Genomic DNA, 20,594 nt, shown 5'->3' with positions numbered 1-20,594 from the left:
GTCTTGTGGATCAATTCTTTGAAAATTCTCATCTTTTTGTGAAAAACGCGTCAACCTGCATGTTTGGCGTGCCTGTTTGGTTATCATCAGCACGCGTTTTGAAGGTTAAATAAAAATGTCATCATTATTCATTAAACAGGAGGCATTGCTGGCATTACTGTAGTCATTTGAAGTTTGTATATTTGACAGACAAACGATTTAAAACCTGTTATAATTTTCTATAGTTCTGCATGAAGTTGATATGGAGGGTAAAACATAAGGCATGGGGGCCAGAATCGACCCAACAAACATCAGCCCTGTGGACAGCTTTGGAAAATGTGAAGGAGAGGATAAATTTTGGACTTTTGACTGTATTTTCACAGATTTTACAGCTTTTTCTGCTGTTTAAACACCTCTACGGTCATTCATACTATACCAAAGAACAACAAAGTAATTAAGTGATAGATAAACAATTAAATAACAGCAACCTTTCCCTTTTTTCATTACTACACACTTAATGAGTTTGTTAGTCTGGCAAAACAGTGTTTTAAAAACAGATATTTTTTGTGAATTAATAAAAACTTTCAGTTTTATTATTATTACATGATTTTTTTTCTGTAATTTTAAACATTAACATATTTTAGTTTATGCTCAATGAGGCGCGACGACAGATTTCTTTAGCTTACTAGAGAAGCATTTCTTTTCTCGGGTTCTAATGAAAGTTATAGTTGGACAAACACAATTTTTGCAGACTTGGTTCTATACACCACTGCAGCTTTTAATTCAAGAGGGTTAACAAAACTGTTAAGAATTACAGTCATTTCTGTATACTATCCCATTTTCAGAAGCTCTAAATCAATTAGACAATTGACTGACAGGCAGTTTGATGGCCAGATTAGGCCTGTTCCCTTCTTCCATGACAAATGAAGCAGATAAAATATCTGAAGTTGATTCCAATCCAATTTCACAGCTTCTTACTTAAATATTAGGGTCAAAGAAATGTCAGCGCATGTGACAGAGGCCATCATTAGAGCTGAAAAGAACTATCAGATATATAGCAAAAAATGTAGGAGTGGACAAATCAGCTTCTTCTTTAGAGGAAGGAATGTTCTAGCACACGAAGACAATAAAGTGGATGTTAAAATAAATAAAATGAGCTTCACAACATTTCTCAAGAGAGAGACCAAGAGATGCCTTCAACAGCATGCACACCACTGGTCTCACACATGAATAAGATGGCCAGATTGCAAAAAAACATGTAAACAAGCCAAAAAGTTATGCAAACAAATTCTTGAGACAGATGAAATTTTGAAGAAGGAAAGAACCAACCCATGATCTGAAGAATATCACATCATCCATCAAACATGGTGGAGGTCATATGGGTATGTATGGCTGCCAGTGGAACTAGATCACTGGTGTTTACTGGTGATGTCTCTGCTGATAGAAGGAGCAGGATGAATTATGAAGTGTGTGGGACTATTCTCTGCTCAGATTAGCCGAATGCTGCACAACTGACTGACCTAAAGCATCCTGTTAGAGCAACCCAAGAGTTTCTCCATGCAAAGATAGAGATATTTTTTAATGGCCAAGGCAGTCACCCGAGGACTTAATATAAAAATGGCTGTGATTCCTGAACAGTTAAAAATATATATTTTTGTTAAGCCCATTGAACAAAACCAGGACTAAATCAGTGTCTTTTTCCTGCAAATTATAGACTTCAATGCCTAGATGGTGACTAAACTCCGGTTTTCAGAGTAGCATGACCCAGACAGCCCGTTTTGTTGTTGCTAAGCGAGAAGAGGTGCTTATCTTGAATAACGGGTATGTAATAGCGCAATTTATTTAAACGTGGATGGCTGTTCCTGACCACCAACCAATCGGGATTGGCTGGTGGTCAATTAGATAAATGCTTCTGAGAAATGTGCAGGGAGGCTCATCCCGTAGTAAGACATCTCACTTTGCTAAAGAACTGGGGTTACGCAAGTAACCTAAAGTTTTTCTTCCCTACATTGTTAATGTTCCTTTAACTGATCCTTTTCTGTCTTTTGTAAAGTTTCATGCATGTTCAGACCAACCCTGCTGGGATTCAATGTTCATGGTTTTAGTGTTTGCAGCGTGAGGCACTGTTCAGATGCTGTGACTGTCCATCTCCTAAGAACAGTTCTGGTCTTTCTTTTTCTTCTTTTACACGGAAACACCGTATACAAACAGCACTGCCATGTTAAAAACCACGGTGCATTGTTCTGGATTTCGTCAACAAGTTAGATCCATGTTCGTCACCTGTCCAATAATGCAGACATTATTTGGCCTGATGAGGATATTATTGCGCGGCATGGCCTCTTTAAACAGTGCGAATGTTTCGGGAAGTGACACCTGATTTGATTTTGCTGTGTTTTTATGACTCACAGCTTGGGCTATTATTAAACAACCTGTTGATATTTAAAGGGGTGGATTATGGCGCGTGTGGATGCACCACGCGGATGCAGCGGTTTAGGTCGCTCCATGTGTTGATTGCGGGGAAGCAGAGGAGGAAGAAAAGGCAGAGGGGGAGAACATCTGGCCCAGCTGCACACTGCGTCTTTAAAGCCCCGCTGCTGCTGCCGCTGCTGATAAATTAGCTCTCCGATCAGCTGTCGCTGTCCAGGGAGGGAGGTGCTGATTTCGGAGCGCTCCTTCTTCCTCTCTCCTCCTCCTCCTCTCTCTCTCTATCTCTATCTCTCCTTTGCCGCCGACCGACCGATCGACACTTGCAGCCATTTTACGCAGGACTAACCCAATCATGTCGTGAAGAGGGAGGGAAAAGCTCGCTGGTCACCTGGGCAGAGCCAGCAGCCGCGCGTCCCGGTGATCGCACACAGGCAGGCGGCCACGCAGGGTTCGGCCAAAATGGTGAAGAGGAAAAGCCTGGATGAAAACGAACCGGAGTGCGGGAAGGGAATACCGTTCCCGATCCAGACCTTCCTGTGGAGGCAGACCAGGTTAGTGACATTGATAACAGGTGTTTGCCGTTGGTGAAAACAAGGCAGGGCTGACGGGGGTTTGTCACCGCCTCACACGTCAACATTATTTGATGAAGTGATTGAGAAACCCAGTGAGTGTCTGCTCACTGATTTGTGTTAAATGGAGGAAGATGGGGCTGTGGGTGCAGATTGTATGATGTCACACCTGTAAAATTTGCACAAAAAGTGGGCCACATAGACAAAATGGGGTAATTTACTAGCCTATAACCTACATTTGTCCTTTTTTAATCTCTCACAAGCACTCTGTTGATGTCTTTCAGTGCTTTTCTGCGGCCAAAGTTGGGAAAACAGTATGAGGCATCCTGTGTGGTAAGTCATTTCATAATACCATGTGCACGATGAGGGGAAATAATCGCTTCCCTTCCCAGTAATCTGTTTTTACCTTAATGCACCTGCAAATCAAGTGAGCTCTTGATTTTGCATTTAGCAAATTAGTTTTGCCCCCGTGCTTCCTCCCATTACCCTCGAGCTAGACTCATATCCATAATGACGCTTCTCCAGATCCCTTTGGATCCAAACAGAGCTTCCACTGTCTCTCCCACAGGCTTTTGCTCGCTCGGGGCCATGTGGGACATTTAGATAGTCAAAGAAAGAGGCTTAAGTTGCCCGCCTGATGTCTCTCTTCTCCTCTTTTTTCTCTCTCCTTTGGCTGCCTCCCCAGTCCTTTGAGCGAGTGCTGGTGGAGAACAAGCTCCACGGGCTGTCGCCGGCCCTGTCAGAGGCCATCCAGAGCATCTCCCGCTGGGAGCTCGTCCAGGCGGCGCTGCCTCACGTACTCCACTGCACCTCCATCCTGCTGTCTAACAGGAACAAGCTTGGTGAGGACGCTTTAGTCCAATCGAGCTGACAGCTTCATCCAGGTCATACCCAATCGCCAAAACACAAATCTGATGCTCCTTTCAGCTTCTTTCAGAGATCATCGCTTAAATGGACAGAAAGGCAAATGATAGAATTAATATTTATGAGATTAAAACAGCCTGCACACAACACGAGATAGAGAAAAGCATCAAATCCTTCCATGTGTCAGACATGAATGAGCCACTGTTTGCATTATTATTGAGCTGGATTTGACACTTTCTTTAAGTAGGAGGTGGCAGGCTTTGAACTAAGCTGTTAAACGCCTTCAAGTGAAAATCACTGTTGCCACACAGTACGAGGGTCCTTCATTCAATCCAGGTCAGATCCCTCCTGTTGTGCTGCTTGTTGTCCTTGAGGGTTTCCCCTTTGGGAGCTCAGGTTTCATGCAAGAACATGCTAGATTGGTTCTCCTGTCACTCCACCTTTGACCAAAGCACTGGCTAAGTCTCTGTCAGTGCTCTTGCTGCAGTATTTTGGATCAACTGAAGGCTTTTCAGAGAGTTTTTAGGACAGCTTGATATTAAGGAATTACTGTATTCCAGCCTAGAAGTAATGAAATGCATTAACTAGTTTTTTAGTGTCACTCTGAGAAAGGGCATTTCTAATTATAGAGAAATTGCACAAATAGAAGAAAGCAATCCAACATATTTGTTTAATATGTGAAGTTCAGGACGTATCCTGGTCAAAAAGGACTCGAAGATTCCTCACTGTGTTACTGGAGGCCTAAATAGTGCCATCTGGAGTAAGCATCTGGTTAGATATCATATTTCTAAGATTATTAGGGTTGAGGACAATAACTTCAGTTTGAATTTAGAAGCAGGAAATTAGAGGTCACCATCAAATATGACCAGTTTTGTAGGCATGCAAGAATTTTTGGAAGTGGAAGCTTTCTGGTTTCTCTCTGGAGTCCACTTGCAGGTGACTTGTTGCAGGCCAGTCATGTTTAAGCAGATTTAAAAAAAAGTGTCTGCGTGTTTAGTATTTGTCTTTCGGTTACATCACAGGTCACCAGGACAAGTTGGGTGTGGCGGAGACCAAGCTGCTCCACACCCTGCACTGGATGCTGCTGGAGGCCCCACAGGAGTGCAACCACGAGCCCAGCCTGAGCCACGGCTGGTCCAGGGGCAGCAGCAGTAGCGCCTTCCTCCAGCCTGTGGGGAACCAGGGTTCCTCCCCGGGAGCTCCTAGCTCCTGCTCTGGCTCGGGCCTGGGCGGGTTAGGACAACAGCACAGCGGCTCCCTGCTGGAGGAGGATGAGCATACTCGCACCAAGCTATTCCAAAAGAGCATGGCAACAGTAGAGTTGTTTGTGTTCCTGTTTGCACCGCTTGTTCATCGGATAAAGGTGCGTAACTGCTGATGCAAATATGTACAGCCTTGAAATTGATTTTTGTAACAGAGAGCCAGGATGACACAGGCATTGTTGTGTTAATCTGTGGCATTAGACTATTTATAATTTTGATAATTTTGTGATTAAATTAATTTCAGCAACCCCTGTGTTGCTTAATTTAGTACTTGCAGTCAGCATCACCCTGTGCCTATTGATCTGTGTGTGCAAACAGATGAAAGGGTCAGCTTATATTACTCATGGGAGTGCACTGTTTCCCAGCTGTGCAGTGAATTACTGTCTTGTCTTGTTAGCATGTTGTAACAGAGGTTTAAGAATCTTAACAACACAAAACATTTAACCAAGACAGAATTATTGTTTCTGGTGTTTACAGGCTGTTTTTTGAGGAAAAAAATGTGTAAATATGTTGCCTTTTTCCAGGAGTCAGACCTGACCTTCAGACTGGCTAGTGGTCTGGTAATATGGCAGCCAATGTGGGAGCACCGCCTGCCTGACATCCCTGCCTTTACTGCCCTCATCAAACCTGTCAGAAACATTGTTACAGGTGAAAAAATTCCCAGTTTTTAAAGAAATTCCTACTATCTTTGAGAAATCGCCGCTATTTTTAAGGGCTTATATATAATAAACCTCTGTAAAGCTTTTAAAGAAAGTGGTTCTTAACCGTATTCCTAATATATAACCCATGCAGCTGTGTCAGATATTCCTCCTTAACATCTTTCATGTTTATTATGTTCAGCTGAACTAATTTTAACCTAAATCTGGGATACTTTTAGTTTACCATGTCTCAATTATAGTTAGTTAACCATAAATAAGCTTATAATTTCAACCTTTTATCTACTGCCCTTAGCTAATACTCTATTTAACAGCTATTTAATATATATAATTACGTTTGCTGGTGTTATATTTTTGTAGTTGGCAAATTTAAACTATTTAAATGTTTATTTTATTTTTTTATTTAAAACTGTTAATACACAAAGTTAGCTAACAGTTTTCTTCCAGCAACATAGCAGCTAAATCACTGGTGTTCATTTCATAGCTTTAGCTAGCTGCTGTAATACAGCTTTTTTATCTGTTATATTAGGCTAACAGTGTTATTTGCACAGTCACCTAACAATTTCATCTCTTTAGTTATGTATACTTTTATATTTCCACTGCTAATCTAAACAGTTAGCTAACAGTTTTGGCAATTTGGTGATTCGTACCTTTTTGCTATTTCAACTGCTGATACACCAAGTTAGCTAACAGTTTTGACTATTTGGTTATCCAGCATTTCAATCACAATAAGATGGAGTCAATCTGCTGTCAGTTTGTGATTGACGGGGTTAAGCTTGGTAGTTACATGCATTTTGTTTGTGATTAACTGTGATAAATCTGTAAAAATTGCAAATCCTTTGCAATCTACATACACAGAAATTCACACTAACGAATTTCATTTACTATCCAGGAGGAACCTCACAGATTTACTGCTCTACTATCAAAGTAATGTAACAATGCCGCCCCAAAAAATCTTTACAAAAAACAAATAGAGACGTATCACAGACGAGTTACGGTCATTGGCGCAGACTGACTTAGATTGATTATATTGTGTTTGCAATCCATCTGCATTTATAAATTAGGCGGCAATAATTGCAATGGAAAGGCAAAAACCTTCAATGCAATCACCAGGCAACCACACTGTCCTATTTTTGGTGTGTAACAAACACAATCCATAACGTTAGCTAACATTTTTAGCCATAGGACCACTCAGTTCTATAAATAGTGAAACGAATTATTCCAGGTGTCTGCTGCCTACTGCAGAAGAACCCTCTGGGGTACTTGTACCCCTGGTTGGGAATTAGTGCGTTGAGAGATAATCTATTTTTATTTGCTCACAATTAACACATGTATACTGTTATGCTTGTCTAAACAGCAAAGAGGAACTCCCCAGTCAACAACCAGTGCAGCCCCTGTGGATCAGGCAACCCGGGTCCCATGGTGAGCTAACGTTTTCAGCCCATATCTTGTCAGATTCTGCTTCCCATGTTGATTGAATGTGCTTGGGCAAGAGTCTGAGGCTTCTTCCCCTCCCCTTTTCCAATGTTCCCCCTGGGGCTGGCTGTTAATATTCATTAGCACGGTGAGCCGGGGTCATGACAGAAACCACACTCCAACCTCAGAGCCTTTAATTATCAGGAACTGTCTGCCTGTCTGTCTTCCTGATATCCATCTCTCTCTCTCTCTTCCTACCCATAGGGCTTCCAGGTGGTTTGCGAAGCCACCCAATCAGATTCCTCCTCCCCCTCAGCCGGGGAGCAGAGCTGTCGTCGTGGTAACTCAGTGGAGAAAGGTGGCCCTTCCCAACAGCAACCCCCACTGGTCAAAGGCCCTTCCAAGAAAAAGTGAGCATGTGTTATTCAGTTTCCCCTCAAGAAGCAGTGAGACATGTTGAAGCATCAATTTTAACTTACCAAACGAATGAATAAATGTATTAATAGAGACCCACAGAGGAAATCACACAAGCATTATTTTTGATTTATAAACGATCGATATTGGAGGCGCTGCTTTCATAAAATCTCTCGGAAATGACTAATTTTTCCACGCTTTAACCAGTTGAGGGTTGAAGCAGTGCAGACGTGACCCGCACTGACACAGAGCTGGTGCCATCGTCTTGTTGATGGCTAAACACCGAGCCCGGCGGCAGCGTCTGTCAAACCCACTGCACCACACGCCTCACTCCGCTAGCTTGTGATGAGCTAGGGTACATGAATAGATCCTCTTCCCCCCTGTGTAATATGTTGCTTCAAGCAGTACTGTCTCCTCTCTCACACACAACCACAGCTCTTTTCCTGCTTGTGCATCAGCAAACCCATGTGACATTTTGCCCACATAACCAGGGTAATTACGCTGAAGTAATGTGCTACATGTCTAATGCTGGCAGAGTCCCTGGCCTGGCTTGATTTGGTGTGCCCACTGCCAGGCCAAAGCTCAGTCTCTCTCAAGCTCTCTTTGGCAAAGGCAGGGCAAAAAATAAAAAATAAAAAGTTTACAATTACACCAAATCTGACCAGCAAAGAAGTTCCTCGCTGGCAGGTTTGTTTCCATCCTAAGCCATCCGCTGCTCATCGCAGCTCATTCTGATATCCAAGCATGTCACTCTGACGCTTTTTCGCAATCCTTCTGACAGCCGGCAGCTGACTGAAAATCAAAACAAGCCCGGAAACCAACCAACCCCCCCCCGCCTCCTAAAAACACCCCCGAGCCAATTATATCCTCACACATCCTCACACCAAAGGGTATGAGCAGCGGTCACATGGTAATGCTGGAGAGGGAGGATCTATCCCTCCTCTTTCCCTGCTTAACGAAGACAAATTAATTGCTTTCTTCATGCGTGCAGTGGGATTTTCAGGCTGACTGCGGGATTGAGGAGGACAGTGAGCTGAATGTAAATGAGACATGCAGCAATGGAGAGTTTTGACGCTCTCCTGATCAAAAATACCCCCCTCCTCCCCCACCAGACTCCAGATCTCTGAGGGACTCGGTTTATATTTACATCTGCCGGTCACCAGGCTGTTCGTGCATCTCTGCGCTGCACCGCACTGATAAAATCATTTCCGGCACCAGGTGCTGCGAGTAATGCAGCTTACTCAACCACCGCAATCCGCGCAGCACTGCTGATGCTGAGGCAGTTTCCATGGCAACCGCTGGCTGCTGCATCCTCTCCTACCGCATGGAGTCGGAGGACCGGGGTGGCTGTCGTCACACGGTCTCTGTGGCAACCTGACACAACAGCAGTAGGGAGAGTGAGTGTGTGTGTGTGTGTCGGCTAGACGGTGAAACATGATACAACCTGCCTCCGCCGCCCGCTCTCAAAGTGATTCATGTACATATCGACCAGCGCTTCCTGCTCCATTTATTACAGCGGCTGGGATTAAATGCCCCGCTCCGTGTGCCTCTCCTACAGTATCAATATGTTTCTTCACAGTTTGCGGTAACTCCTCTGCAGCTCGCCGACTGCTGACCTTCATTCCTGCTTATTTATAGTGGACTCACGTAGGCTGGAGCTCCCTCCCTCCCTCTCTGCTCCTCTTCCAATGATGCTGAAGGGGGGCTCTGCCCTTGTTTATCATCCTCCTTTGATGCATCATTAATGAAGCAATGTGGCAGGAGTTGATCACAGTCTAATATAACACAAAAGGTTGTGATGTAATGTAATTATATATGTAGTTACGGCTTTTGGCATTGCTATCATGATATTCAATTTAGCTACTTAGGGATAGTTTACTGTAAAGTGCCTTTTAATTCAGTTCAGTTTTATTCATATAGAACAACAGTTGGCTCAATGTGCTTTTTATTGTAAGGTAAAAGCAGAGAAAACCCCAACAATCATATGACCCTATGAGCAAGCGCTTTGGTGACAGTGGGAAGGAAAAACTCCCTTTTAACAGGAAGAAACCTCCAGCAGAACCAGGCTCAGGAGGGGGCGGCCATCTTCCGGTTGGGGGTGACACGAGGGAGACAGGAGGGAGACATGCTGTGGAAGAGAGCCAGCGATGAATAATAACTAATAATTAAATGCAGAGATGTGTATGAACACATATGTGAAAAAGGTGACTTTCACTGCACGTGTCTGTTCATTCTACAGTCCGTGTTCTATTCCATATCTGCTACTTTTAACCACTTGTGTTGAGATTTCTCACCAATGTCATGCACACGTTGCCTAGGAGTTGTCCCTCATATTGGATGTGATACAACCAAACTCAGTGGTGGTGGTTCTTGGAGGTTTTTTTGGCAACTGCTGGGTAAAACTGCTGCAAAGAAGCTCCTGCACCATAATCCTCCTAGTAATTGCTTTGGTTGCTAGTAATGCGCCATGATTTCCTGTAGTTTTTCTTATGTTGTCATCAGCCTGCCAGGCAGCTGGGCAGAGTGGATACCCAAGTTTCTGAATGCAATGACTCGAGAAGGAGGCAATGTAGAATCTTGAAATCGATACCTTAGGCACTAAAAATCAAGGTTAAATTTCAGCTACCTTCAGTGACCTTTATGTTTTTCTGAAAACATCGTTTGTGAATGTTCGTGAATGTGATAATTCAAGAAGGAAATCAAATTTTTGTCACAATAATGCCATAGGTGCATCTACTAAAAATCACGAATGACTTCAAATTCCAGTGACCTTGACCTCACGGTCAGAGGTCTGTTTTTCTCATCAACTACTAGCTGAGTCGTAGTCTAGAGAAAAATAGAGTAGAGAAGGTTCGCCTTCAGAGTAAAGCTTGATTTAGGCTTCTATGGGAAAATCTACATCACACAGTAACTGGAAACTCCGTTTGTTTCAACACTGTAACCTTCCAGCCATTCAAGTCATTATGGTATGTGTCAACCCAACGTATATTTCTCAGGCAGTGCAGGTCAGCTTATGTAAAAGGTTGCAACATACAGTTAAAATTGGGTTCTGGTTCTGGTGTAGGTTATGCCGTAGATCTGATGCAGAAGCATAATTTATGTGAAAATGTTGTGCCTCAGGACTGTAGCTAGCATGGCAAACAGTCTACTGTGTCCGGTTTGTGTCCCACTTTTCACAGTTTCACTGCAGCTTGGAGAGCAGCTGGACAGTGTTTAGAGAACAGTTCATCACTTTCATGCAAACTACAACCTCAGCAATCTGCTACTGGTTGGTTTGTCAGCTAGTACAATTGGAACTTTATCATGCATTTCTCCAACATGCTGGTTTGGTTGGCCATGAAACAAAATACTGATTGTAGCATTGAGCTCAGCCAAAGTCGTGACAGATCATCTGAGTTTATCCTTTTATGACTCCACTGCCACCCTTCAAAGTGTCGAATCAGCAAATCTCATATAGGCTGCACAATTTAAGCTGCTACAAACTGCTTACTTTTTGCTGCTAAGCTGCTTTGCAACCCAACTCCACGCCTTGCTCCTCCTTTACATGCTTTTTCTTCTTCTTCTTCTTTTTTTTTTAACTCTATCAATGTCATATGCCATATATTGTCACTGGCATATGCTCTGTATGTGGGTCTTGTTGCTACTATCCTCACCTCTGGCTTTTTGGACACAGAGATCCCAAAACAGAGGAATACTGTCAGACATAAACGGCTAGCTACCCAGTTACACCCAGTAACTTTTGTTTAAAGAGCTAAACTCTTTCTTAAAACCAACTGTGGTCTAAAAGCCGTCAGCGTTTAGGTAAATTAGACCACAGATGTAGCAGAAGCTGTCCTTACTTTATAAAAATTGAGCAATCAGGTTACATCTCATCTGTTACATCTCTCTAGCTATGTCAGAGTTGCAGGTTTCACAGAGCAGAGCAGCTACAGCAGATGTAATAAAGGCAGCTCTTTAGTCACAAAATCTGACAATGTAGCACCCATCCGGTTATGCGGAGGTGTGGATTTGTTGTGTCCGAATGTTAAAATGCTCCAAAACAAATGGCGAATACAGACTTAACTCTTTGATGCAAACATATCTTCATCTGGCTTCTAGCGTTTACAATCACAGTAGGTCGTGCGCTCTTGCTTGTTGAACTCACTGCGAGGGCCCGATTTATTCTGCATACCTTCACGTACTAGGTAAACTCCTTTCATAGATTGATTTATTCTGTGTGTGATTAATTTCTGTATTGTCTTTTTAAATTAAACTTCACCAACTTAAAGGTTGAACCTGTGAAACTTCCTTTATTTCCTCTCTCTTCTTCCAGAACATCAGCTCCTGCCGGCCTGCCAGCATCGTTAGCCCAGCGGGCGCGTTACGCCACTTACTTTGACGTGGCCGTGCTGCGCTGTCTGCTGCAGCCACACTGGACAGAGGAGGGCGTGCACTGGGCCTTGATGTACTATCTGCAGCGCCTCAGGCAGATCCTGGAGGAGAGGCCTGAACGCCCCCCAGAGCCCTTGGTTGCACCTCTGCCACGGCCACGCAGCAGCTCCATGGTGGCTGCAACACCCTCACTGGTCAACACCCACAAGACTCAGGTCACTCATCGAAACAGCTTCAATTGAGTCGCCTCCATGCCATCTTTAGGATGTCCGTGTTGCTCCTGCTGGTTCATGACCTTTGCCTTCTCCTATTTTTTTGCAGGATATGAGCTTAAAATGCAATGAAGAGGGGAAATCTCTGAGCACAGAGACCTTTGCAAAGGTTTCTCTGACTAACCTTCGTCGGCAGGCTGTCCCTGATTTGTCTTCCGACCTGGGCATGAACATCTTCAAGAAGGTCAGAGACTGGCCTTTATGTTTTAAGCTAAAACAATAAGTACAGATTCATGTGATTGAGAGGACCTGTTGTTCCACTTCAGTTTAAGAACCGCCGCGAGGATCGCGAGAGAAAGGGCTCCATCCCCTTCCATCACACGGGGAAGAAGCGCCAGCGTCGGATGGGGGTTCCCTTCCTGCTGCACGACGACCACCTGGACGTCTCTCCCACCCGCAGCACCTTCTCCTTCGGAAGCTTCTCTGGCCTGGGTGACGACAGGCGGACCCTGGACCGCGGAGGCTGGCAGGCCACCATCATGGGTAATGAGATTGGATGCCACCAGTTTGAAGTCTTGCTTCCACTCCACCGAGCTTTCATGAGTCAGAGGATTTAGTCTGGATCTGGCTGTCAGCTGGTGAATTAGGTCACTTCATTGACATTGGTATTCCTTATGAGCTCTCACTGAATAGTGGAGATTAACATTCGCTCAAGGCACAAAAGCAGTTATTATTTTTATTATTATCAAGAGTTAGTGACTTTTTAAAGGCTTATTTCCATTAAGAAAAAAAAAAACTACTGGTCTCTTTTACCATGCTGTTATGAACCCACTTAACCTGAGCTGCTGCTAGAAAGATTCAAATCTGTGTCACAGTGTATAAGTATGAGATACTTCTTACAACATGTCATAATTGGAAAACCATGACTGCTGGAGGGTCAAATTGTTGGTCCTATAGTGGGCAGATGAGGGCAGAAATTCTTAAAAAATAAAAAATAAAAAAATAATGAAAATGCCCGTAGCTGGCCATTGAAAATTATTTTAGCACTTTATGTCTCAAACATTTAGACATTGAAATACAATCATTGGACACTGTTTACCTTGCAAAAGAGGTTGCCTTAATTATTCATGGCACAGACTAAACAAGAAATAAAAAATGGAAATATTCATTAGAGACTTTAAGTCCACATTGACATGATAGCATCACACAATTGCTACTGATTTCTAAGCTTGACATGCCAGAGGGGCTCTACTGGATCGAGATCTGGTGACTATGGAGGCCATTAGAGTATAGTGTTGTTGTGACAGTGGTGAAAGGCTCAGTTTGGCAGCTTAAAAGACCTTTTTAGGCATTATTGGATGGAAACCACGGACATGAGATACAGCTGGGTAAAAAAAAAGTTTAACTTTCAGCTCAACAAACACCAAAGCCCGCAGAGACAGACTCTCTGGGGTAGGCAGGACGTAAATGCACTCTGTCTCTGTGGGCTTTGATGTTTGCTGAGCTTAAAGTTAATCTTTTCTTTTCAGCTCCATCTGATGTCCACGTTTAGTATTTGGTTGTGTGCTTTTGACCTAAAACGTGTCCATTTGTTGCATCTCTTTCCAGGCAAATTCACACGGCGGGGCAGCACAGACACAGCTGCAGATGCAGACAGCCTGAGCGCCAAACACTCTCATTCCCACCACTCGCTGCTCAGGGACATGCCCGACCACTCTAACAGCCACAGTGACAACACCGTCAAGGAGGGTAAGAAGATGGTTTAAATATGGGCCTTAAAGCAAGCCCAAAAGTTAAATTTCTAGATGTTAAAAAACCTGAAGGAGTCTTAAAGGGGACCTATTATGACTTTCCTGGTTTTCTGTCATATATACACTGGAAATGAAGGCCACAGTTTCAAAAAAAAAAAAAAAAAAAAGAGCTAAAAGCTGCTCTAAATGCTCGGTTTTAGACAGTTTTTTAATACTCTTGGATCTGCATGACATCATTGAGAGAGAATATGCCTAATATGGTCATCTCAGAGCAGCCAATCAGAAGAAAGTTGGCCGAAAAGAGGAGGGACTGCACCAAAGCCCAGCCTGAAGTGAAGAACGATTATTTTGAAGCATGAATCATGCAAAGCTGCTCTGTTAGAGTCCAAGAATTCAAATATGAACCTAGGAATGAGCAAAATGAGTAGACCAGTGTATTGATTTGTCTTTTCGAGGCCTAACAAATCAACAGAACATAGAGGATGTCACTCACACAGTTTAAACTCTCTCTTTTGTTGGTAGATGGTTAAAAAACAATAAAAGATAGATCACAGATGTTTTAAATGAGACAAATTAAAGCCGGCATACGTCAAATCAAAATGAGCTCTTAGAGATGCTGCCAGAGTGCAAGAGGAACCACAAACATCCATGTTATTTGAAAGTAAAGCGAAATAAACAAATTACCCACTGCTGATCACATTACTGTCCATCAGCTACCATAAAGGGAGGACAGATGCTGCCGGCTCCCTTTGAGGCTCGCTGAGCAAAGCAGAAATAGGACAGGATTATATAACAGCAATATTGTTGTGACAATGCTAATTTACACACAAACTACACACAAAATAAGAGCACCGGCTTTTAAACTGATTCACACTCCGCCACACGCTTTCTGTTTGGGTTTAGCGAGACGGGAGATAAGCAGAGAGGAGCTGAATTTAACATGAGGTGCAGCAGGGATGAACAGTACCAAAGTATCAGGCTAATTTTTTTGTGAGGAAGCTGTCAAAAGTGTCAAATTTGCAGAAAGGACACTTTTGTATTCAGTACATATCACATGCAGGACTGCAGAGATTCAACCGTAAATATGAGAAGAGTAAATAAGTGACTGAACTCAAATACAAGAACAAAATGGTTTCTTTTCTTTGACACATGGGCTTCAACATTAACCATTGTTCCATTGTTGCTTCTGAATCGCTTGCCAGATGGCAGCAGGGTGAACAAGCTGTGTCTGCGATGGTTATTGTCTTTAAGTGTCCTCTGGGTGCTGAGGAGACACCTCACCTAATCAGTATCATTGACCCGGTGGGTGTAATCACCCACCAGAGCCTCCCAGTTTTCAACTGTTCACATCCGATCCCAGTTAATGATCTTCACAGTTTGGATGCTTTCTATTGCTTCTGTGTAAAAGCTTCCAAGACCTTGCCAGAGTGCTGTGACATCAGATGAAATAACACTTAAATTAATCATTAAAGTCTCAAACTGAGTGTGCCAGGGGTTTTTGTGTGTTGATTTCTTACAATTTGAATGCAGCAAGTGAAATGGTGCCAACTGAAAAACAAAAACAAAACGCGTTTCACACACATTTCTTCTCAAGTACATTTCTGTTTAATCAGCAGAACCTTCTGGCTGTCGTGCCTTATGTAAAGCTCTTAAAGCTAAACCCAAAAGAATAACTTTATTGTCCCATCAGAGCATCGGGGGGGATTTACAGTGATGTGAAAAGGAAAGCACGCCTATCACAACCTTATAAAAATGGTCAATTAAACCTTAGATGAGCAACGGCACTTGACATATTACACGCTCTCATTATTTATTTAACAAAAACTGAGCAAAATGCAAAGGCATGTGGAAAACTAAGTACATCCATTAGCATTTTGCTGCTCTGGAACATTTAGGTGTGTGCTAAAAAACCCAAGAGCGACATCAGTGAACATGTTAAATCTTAACATTTATGACAGTACAGTTGCAAAAAGACTGATAAGTGTGGCTTGTTTGGAGAGGTTTCCAGGGGAAAGCCTCTTCTCTGTTAAAAACAAAACAAAACACAGCAGCACAGCTTAGGTTTGCAAAGTTGCATCTGATCCAACCACAAGACTTTTGGAACAATGTGGTTTGGACAGACGAGACCAAAGTGGTGTTGTTTGTTTGTAGTATGCAGCACAACAGTTGGAGAAAATGGAACTCAACACATCAAGACAACCACCTCATACAAACTGGCGGCACAGTGTTGGTGGGGTCATGATTTGGGCTTTTTTTATGGACCTGGTCAGCTTCCAGTCATTGAGTCTTCATGGTCTACCAAATTATTCTAGAGTAAAATGTGAGGTCATCTGTCTGACTGCTAAGTTATTGGTTCCAACTGGGTCATGCAACAGGAGAATGATCTCAAACAAAGCAGCAATGACTGAAAAAGAAAACAATCAAAGTTCTGCAATGACCCAGTCAAAGTCCAGACCTTTTGTACCTGGAACATAACATAGTTAGATAAACATCGAACTATTAATACAAGAAAAGTCTCTATCTACCCATCTGTACATCACTGGAAAAACCACAGCCATTCATCACATCCACAAAACAGTTGAGCTAAAGTACTAAGGAGCTACCTAAGTGGAACAAGAGGGCGATCTCGAGGATTTGTGAGATAGAAAACTATTAACCAGGACCGTGTATTCAATAAAAAATGATTTTCTGTTGTCTAAAGTTCGATCTCAGATCTCCACCATCACCATGGCGGCGTTCAACACAACAGTTGCATCCTTTAACGTGGGCTACGCAGACTTCTTCACCGAGCACATGAAGAAACTCTGCAACCCCGTGGCTGTGCCTGAAATCCCAGTGGAGCCGCTGGCATGCGCCAACCTGCCGCGCAGCCTCACCGACTCCTGCATCAACTACTCCTGTCTGGAGGAAGGCGAGAACATCGAGGGCACCAATAACTTTGTGCTGAAAAACGGCATGTTGGACCTCACAGTGAGTGATTTAAATGGACCCTGGGGGCAAATACAGCTATTAGAAGTTATGGCCCAATTTGGCTGCTCTAATAAGCAATTATGTCACCAGTGGGACTGCAAGTGGATTCTGATGCTTTCCTTTTTAAGTCATAACATCATAGACACTTTACAGTTTCCTTAATTATCTCTCTTATGTTATTGGGACTTTCTTGGTCAAACTAAATAATTCTCTGATTTTGTCACCCTTTCTTTGCCTTCCTTCTTCCAATTTAGGCTATCCTGAGGGCTCTTTACTCCATTCTCAGCCACGATATCAGTTCCAGGATCTGCGACGTGGCTCTCAACATCATCGACTGCCTGCTGCAGCTGGGCGTGGTGCCCGGCATGGGCAAGAAGTTGTCCAAGCCAGATAACAAGGAGAACCAAGAGGCTCGTGCCAAAGATGCGGCTGCTCAGGGCCTCGGAGGAGTCGCCCAGGGAGGCGGGCCGATTGCGGGGGCTGGAGGAGGTGGAGGAGGGGGTGGAGGAGGAGGAGGGGGAGGGGGAAGTGGTGGAGGGAGCGGGCAGGGAAGCAAGGATGATGTGAAAAATAATAAGGATGACGATAAAAAGGTGTGTTTGAACAGGTGTGTTTAGAATGAGATTGTAAAGGTGTAGGATGCCTGAATGTCTCAACTTGTGTGTTTTCTTGCTTCTCTTCACTGGGAGCAGGAAGAAGCTGGTGGCCTCAGCCCCCACCGCCTGGCTTTGACAATGCTCATAAAGATAGTCAAGTCTCTGGGCTGTGCTTACGGCTGTGGTGAGGGCCACCGAGGACTATCAGGAGATCGCCTGAGGATGCAGGTTACTCTCTATTCTCTAATTCTTTGAATGTGTGCAAATAAGCACAGTTTCAGATGGTGACATCGATTCATTACCTATTAATTATTTACTGAATTGCTCCTTCGGTGTAATAAAAGTTTAATGAAAATGAAACTCATTGACTGGAGCACTGGGCTGAGTTTCTAACTTCAGTGAGAGGCAGCCGCAATATCTTTTTAATTCTAATCAATCAGTTGTTTCATTAAAAACAAATATAGCATTAGTTCAGGCAGGCCACAAAACTCTAGCTGCAAATACTGGCTTTTCAACTAATCCCACTGCCAGTGCACATCTACAGATGACTCAGCTGATAATGATCTAAAAATCAATTTGGAGAGGGTGGTATTTTAAATTGGTTTAGGATCTGCAAGCCACTTTGGAACCCACCTACACTCATACATTGGAGACAAAAAGTGCTGTTAAAAAGTATTTTAGTTAGTTTTTTTTTTTTTTTTTTTTTTGCATATTTGTCACATTTACATTTACACAAAAACTGAACTTTGTGGAAGGTTTGAGTCCCGTATATCTGGGATCAAACTAACAATGATCCAAAACACACCACCTCTGAATGGATAGAAACAACAAAAAAACAAAAACAAAAACAAAATCAAAGTGTTGGAGAGACCTAGTCAAAGTTTGGACTTTAATTTGAATGAGATGCTTTGGCATGACCTTAAACAGGCTGTTCAGTTACTTTTTCACACAGGGCCAGGCAGGTTTGAAAAACATTTTTCCTTTAAATGAACTAAATCATAAATTTAAAACTGCATTTTGTACTTACTCGGAAGGGGGCAGATACATTTTCTCAGCACTGTATAAACTACTGAAGATGGAAATAACAATGTCAATGGTAAATTAAATTTAAAGGAAAGCCACTTTATTGCTAGCTGACTTATTTAAAAAAAAAAAAAAAAAAAAGTCCAGCATCCAGAAACTTTGCTCTTGAAGTTACTTTTTAAAAATCTTTCTTTCAGGCCCAGAACTGCCTCACCAACCTGTATAAGCTGGACAAGCTACAGTTTCGCTTGACTATGCGCGAGTACGTCAACAAAGACTCCCTCAATAACATAGTCGACTTCCTGCATGCACTGCTGGGCTTCTGCATGGAGCCCATCACTGACAGTAAGTGCTGCGTGTGCTGTGGCGTGTGTTTGTGTGTGTGCGAGAGAGGGATGCAGATACAAGACAGTCACAAAGAAAAATATCATAAATTCTGATAATAAATGCAGAAACAGGGTAAACAACACTGGCTTTGATTGCGTATATTGGATTGATGCTGAAAAATCGTGTGGTAGGGGTGAAAATATTGTTAATTAATTTGAGCGTTATTTTTTCAATTAATCGATTAATCGTTAAGTCCACAAAATGTAGGGAAATACAAATGTAGACAAGTTTACAGCTACATCAATGCTTTGAATTAAATACAAGTCTGAATGGTAACATGCTCACAATAATAGAAAAATATATCATTTGCACTTCCTAAACAGTAGCATGCAATCATGCTACTGTTTAGCAAGTTTGTTAGCATGTTCACCGCTGAGTTCATTGTCCGCATGCTAATTTGCTAGCAACTAATCAACATTTCCATCCAGTGTTGCCAACTTAGCGACTTTGTCGCTATATTTAGCGAGTTTTCAAACCCCCTTAGCGACTTTTTTTCTAAAAAGCGACTAGTGACAAATCTGGCGACTTTTTCTGGTGTTATTGGAGACTTATTTATGACGACTTCTTGACGTGAAAGCGCGTATCGCTTTTACTCTCAACAAGCAGGGGTGCTGCCGTGGGCACCTCGCCCGTTCCAAATCGCTCACGGGTGGAGGATAGTCCTCCCCCAGCTGCTATCAGGGCAGGAGATGTTCACACCTATGCGTCCAAACTGCAAATGAATCGCGCATGAGCGAAGCCGCTGCTCCCGCACTGACTGTAACGCAGTCAGTTCTTCTTTTATTCTTATGCTGTTTTGTGGATCACAAGGTTTAAAACTACTTATAAACACACACACACACACACAAAGGAACTCCACCAGAGTGCCTATTTTGGGTCACTTTTGCCGGTCCAAGCCCGGGTGAAGGAGCAGGGTTGGAATTGTGACATTAAAAAAACAATAATTGCTAAAAGAAATTTAATTTGTAGTTCTAAATAAACTCTAAATGCATTTAGGACGTTTTTTACTCAATTTATGTCTCTTCCACGATGTTATTTCTCTCTCCAGCAACAATTACAGTTGTCCAGTTACAATTACATTAGCATGACCAATTATGCAAATTAGGCGATGACGTCATTTAGCGACTTCTAGCGACTTTTAGGACAACCAATAGCGATTTTCCTTACTGAGGAGTTGGCAACACTGTTTCCATCAGCTCAGTGCTAATTAACAATATTTCTTGCATGCTAGCAGGAGAAACTAAGATACTGAACATGCTAACATTACCCTTCTAAACATCAGCATGCTAGCAGCTTATGTGTGAGCATGTTAGCATCCTGGGTGGTGATTACTACCAAGTTAAACCAAAGTATTGGATAAATTAAGAATTTTAACTGAACATAAGTGTTCGAGCTTTAAAGTTATCAAAATAGAGCACTGCAGGAATGAGTCTTACCACCGCACAATGAGTTAGCATTTTACATGGTTTCTTCATCTGCCTCAAAGATACCTGTTTGCGGTTAACATAGAAGATTTACATAAGTAGTAATGATCTGGTCTTTAGCAGTTCTTCTAATTAGGTAAATACAACCTGAGATGAACACAAGACAAATTACAGTATGTCATTATTTTTGGAAAACTAAAAACACCCCAACATTCAGTAGCTTGTAGAATAAATACGCAATAATGTAAAGTAATCATTTTAAAGATTACTCTA

At 42.6% G+C, this 20,594-nt stretch overlaps 1 protein-coding gene across 1 annotated transcript in view; it reads left to right on the top strand.

The window, feature by feature from the left end:
- Positions 1 to 2,781: 2,781 nt before the first annotated feature.
- The window catches only part of LOC116332064 (protein unc-80 homolog), a 69,600-nt gene continuing 51,787 nt past the window's right edge, over positions 2,782 to 20,594 (top strand). Inside the window, exons 1-15 of the mRNA XM_039606302.1 lie at positions 2,782 to 2,957; positions 3,260 to 3,308; positions 3,661 to 3,817; positions 4,862 to 5,202; positions 5,626 to 5,749; positions 7,115 to 7,179; positions 7,438 to 7,583; positions 11,900 to 12,173; positions 12,280 to 12,414; positions 12,497 to 12,713; positions 13,779 to 13,919; positions 16,623 to 16,891; positions 17,146 to 17,484; positions 17,584 to 17,715; positions 18,708 to 18,855. Of these exons, the coding sequence (XP_039462236.1) occupies positions 2,866 to 2,957; positions 3,260 to 3,308; positions 3,661 to 3,817; positions 4,862 to 5,202; positions 5,626 to 5,749; positions 7,115 to 7,179; positions 7,438 to 7,583; positions 11,900 to 12,173; positions 12,280 to 12,414; positions 12,497 to 12,713; positions 13,779 to 13,919; positions 16,623 to 16,891; positions 17,146 to 17,484; positions 17,584 to 17,715; positions 18,708 to 18,855 (2,629 nt within the window). The 5' untranslated portion in view covers positions 2,782 to 2,865. The remainder of the gene's footprint in view (positions 2,958 to 3,259; positions 3,309 to 3,660; positions 3,818 to 4,861; positions 5,203 to 5,625; positions 5,750 to 7,114; positions 7,180 to 7,437; positions 7,584 to 11,899; positions 12,174 to 12,279; positions 12,415 to 12,496; positions 12,714 to 13,778; positions 13,920 to 16,622; positions 16,892 to 17,145; positions 17,485 to 17,583; positions 17,716 to 18,707; positions 18,856 to 20,594) is intronic.

The sequence above is a fragment of the Oreochromis aureus genome, linkage group 23, assembly GCF_013358895.1.
Source record: "Oreochromis aureus strain Israel breed Guangdong linkage group 23, ZZ_aureus, whole genome shotgun sequence".
NCBI classification, from domain to species: domain Eukaryota; kingdom Metazoa; phylum Chordata; class Actinopteri; order Cichliformes; family Cichlidae; genus Oreochromis; species Oreochromis aureus.
The sequence above is the reverse complement of the archived record's forward strand: the minus strand, read 5'-3'. Positions and strand labels throughout refer to the sequence as shown.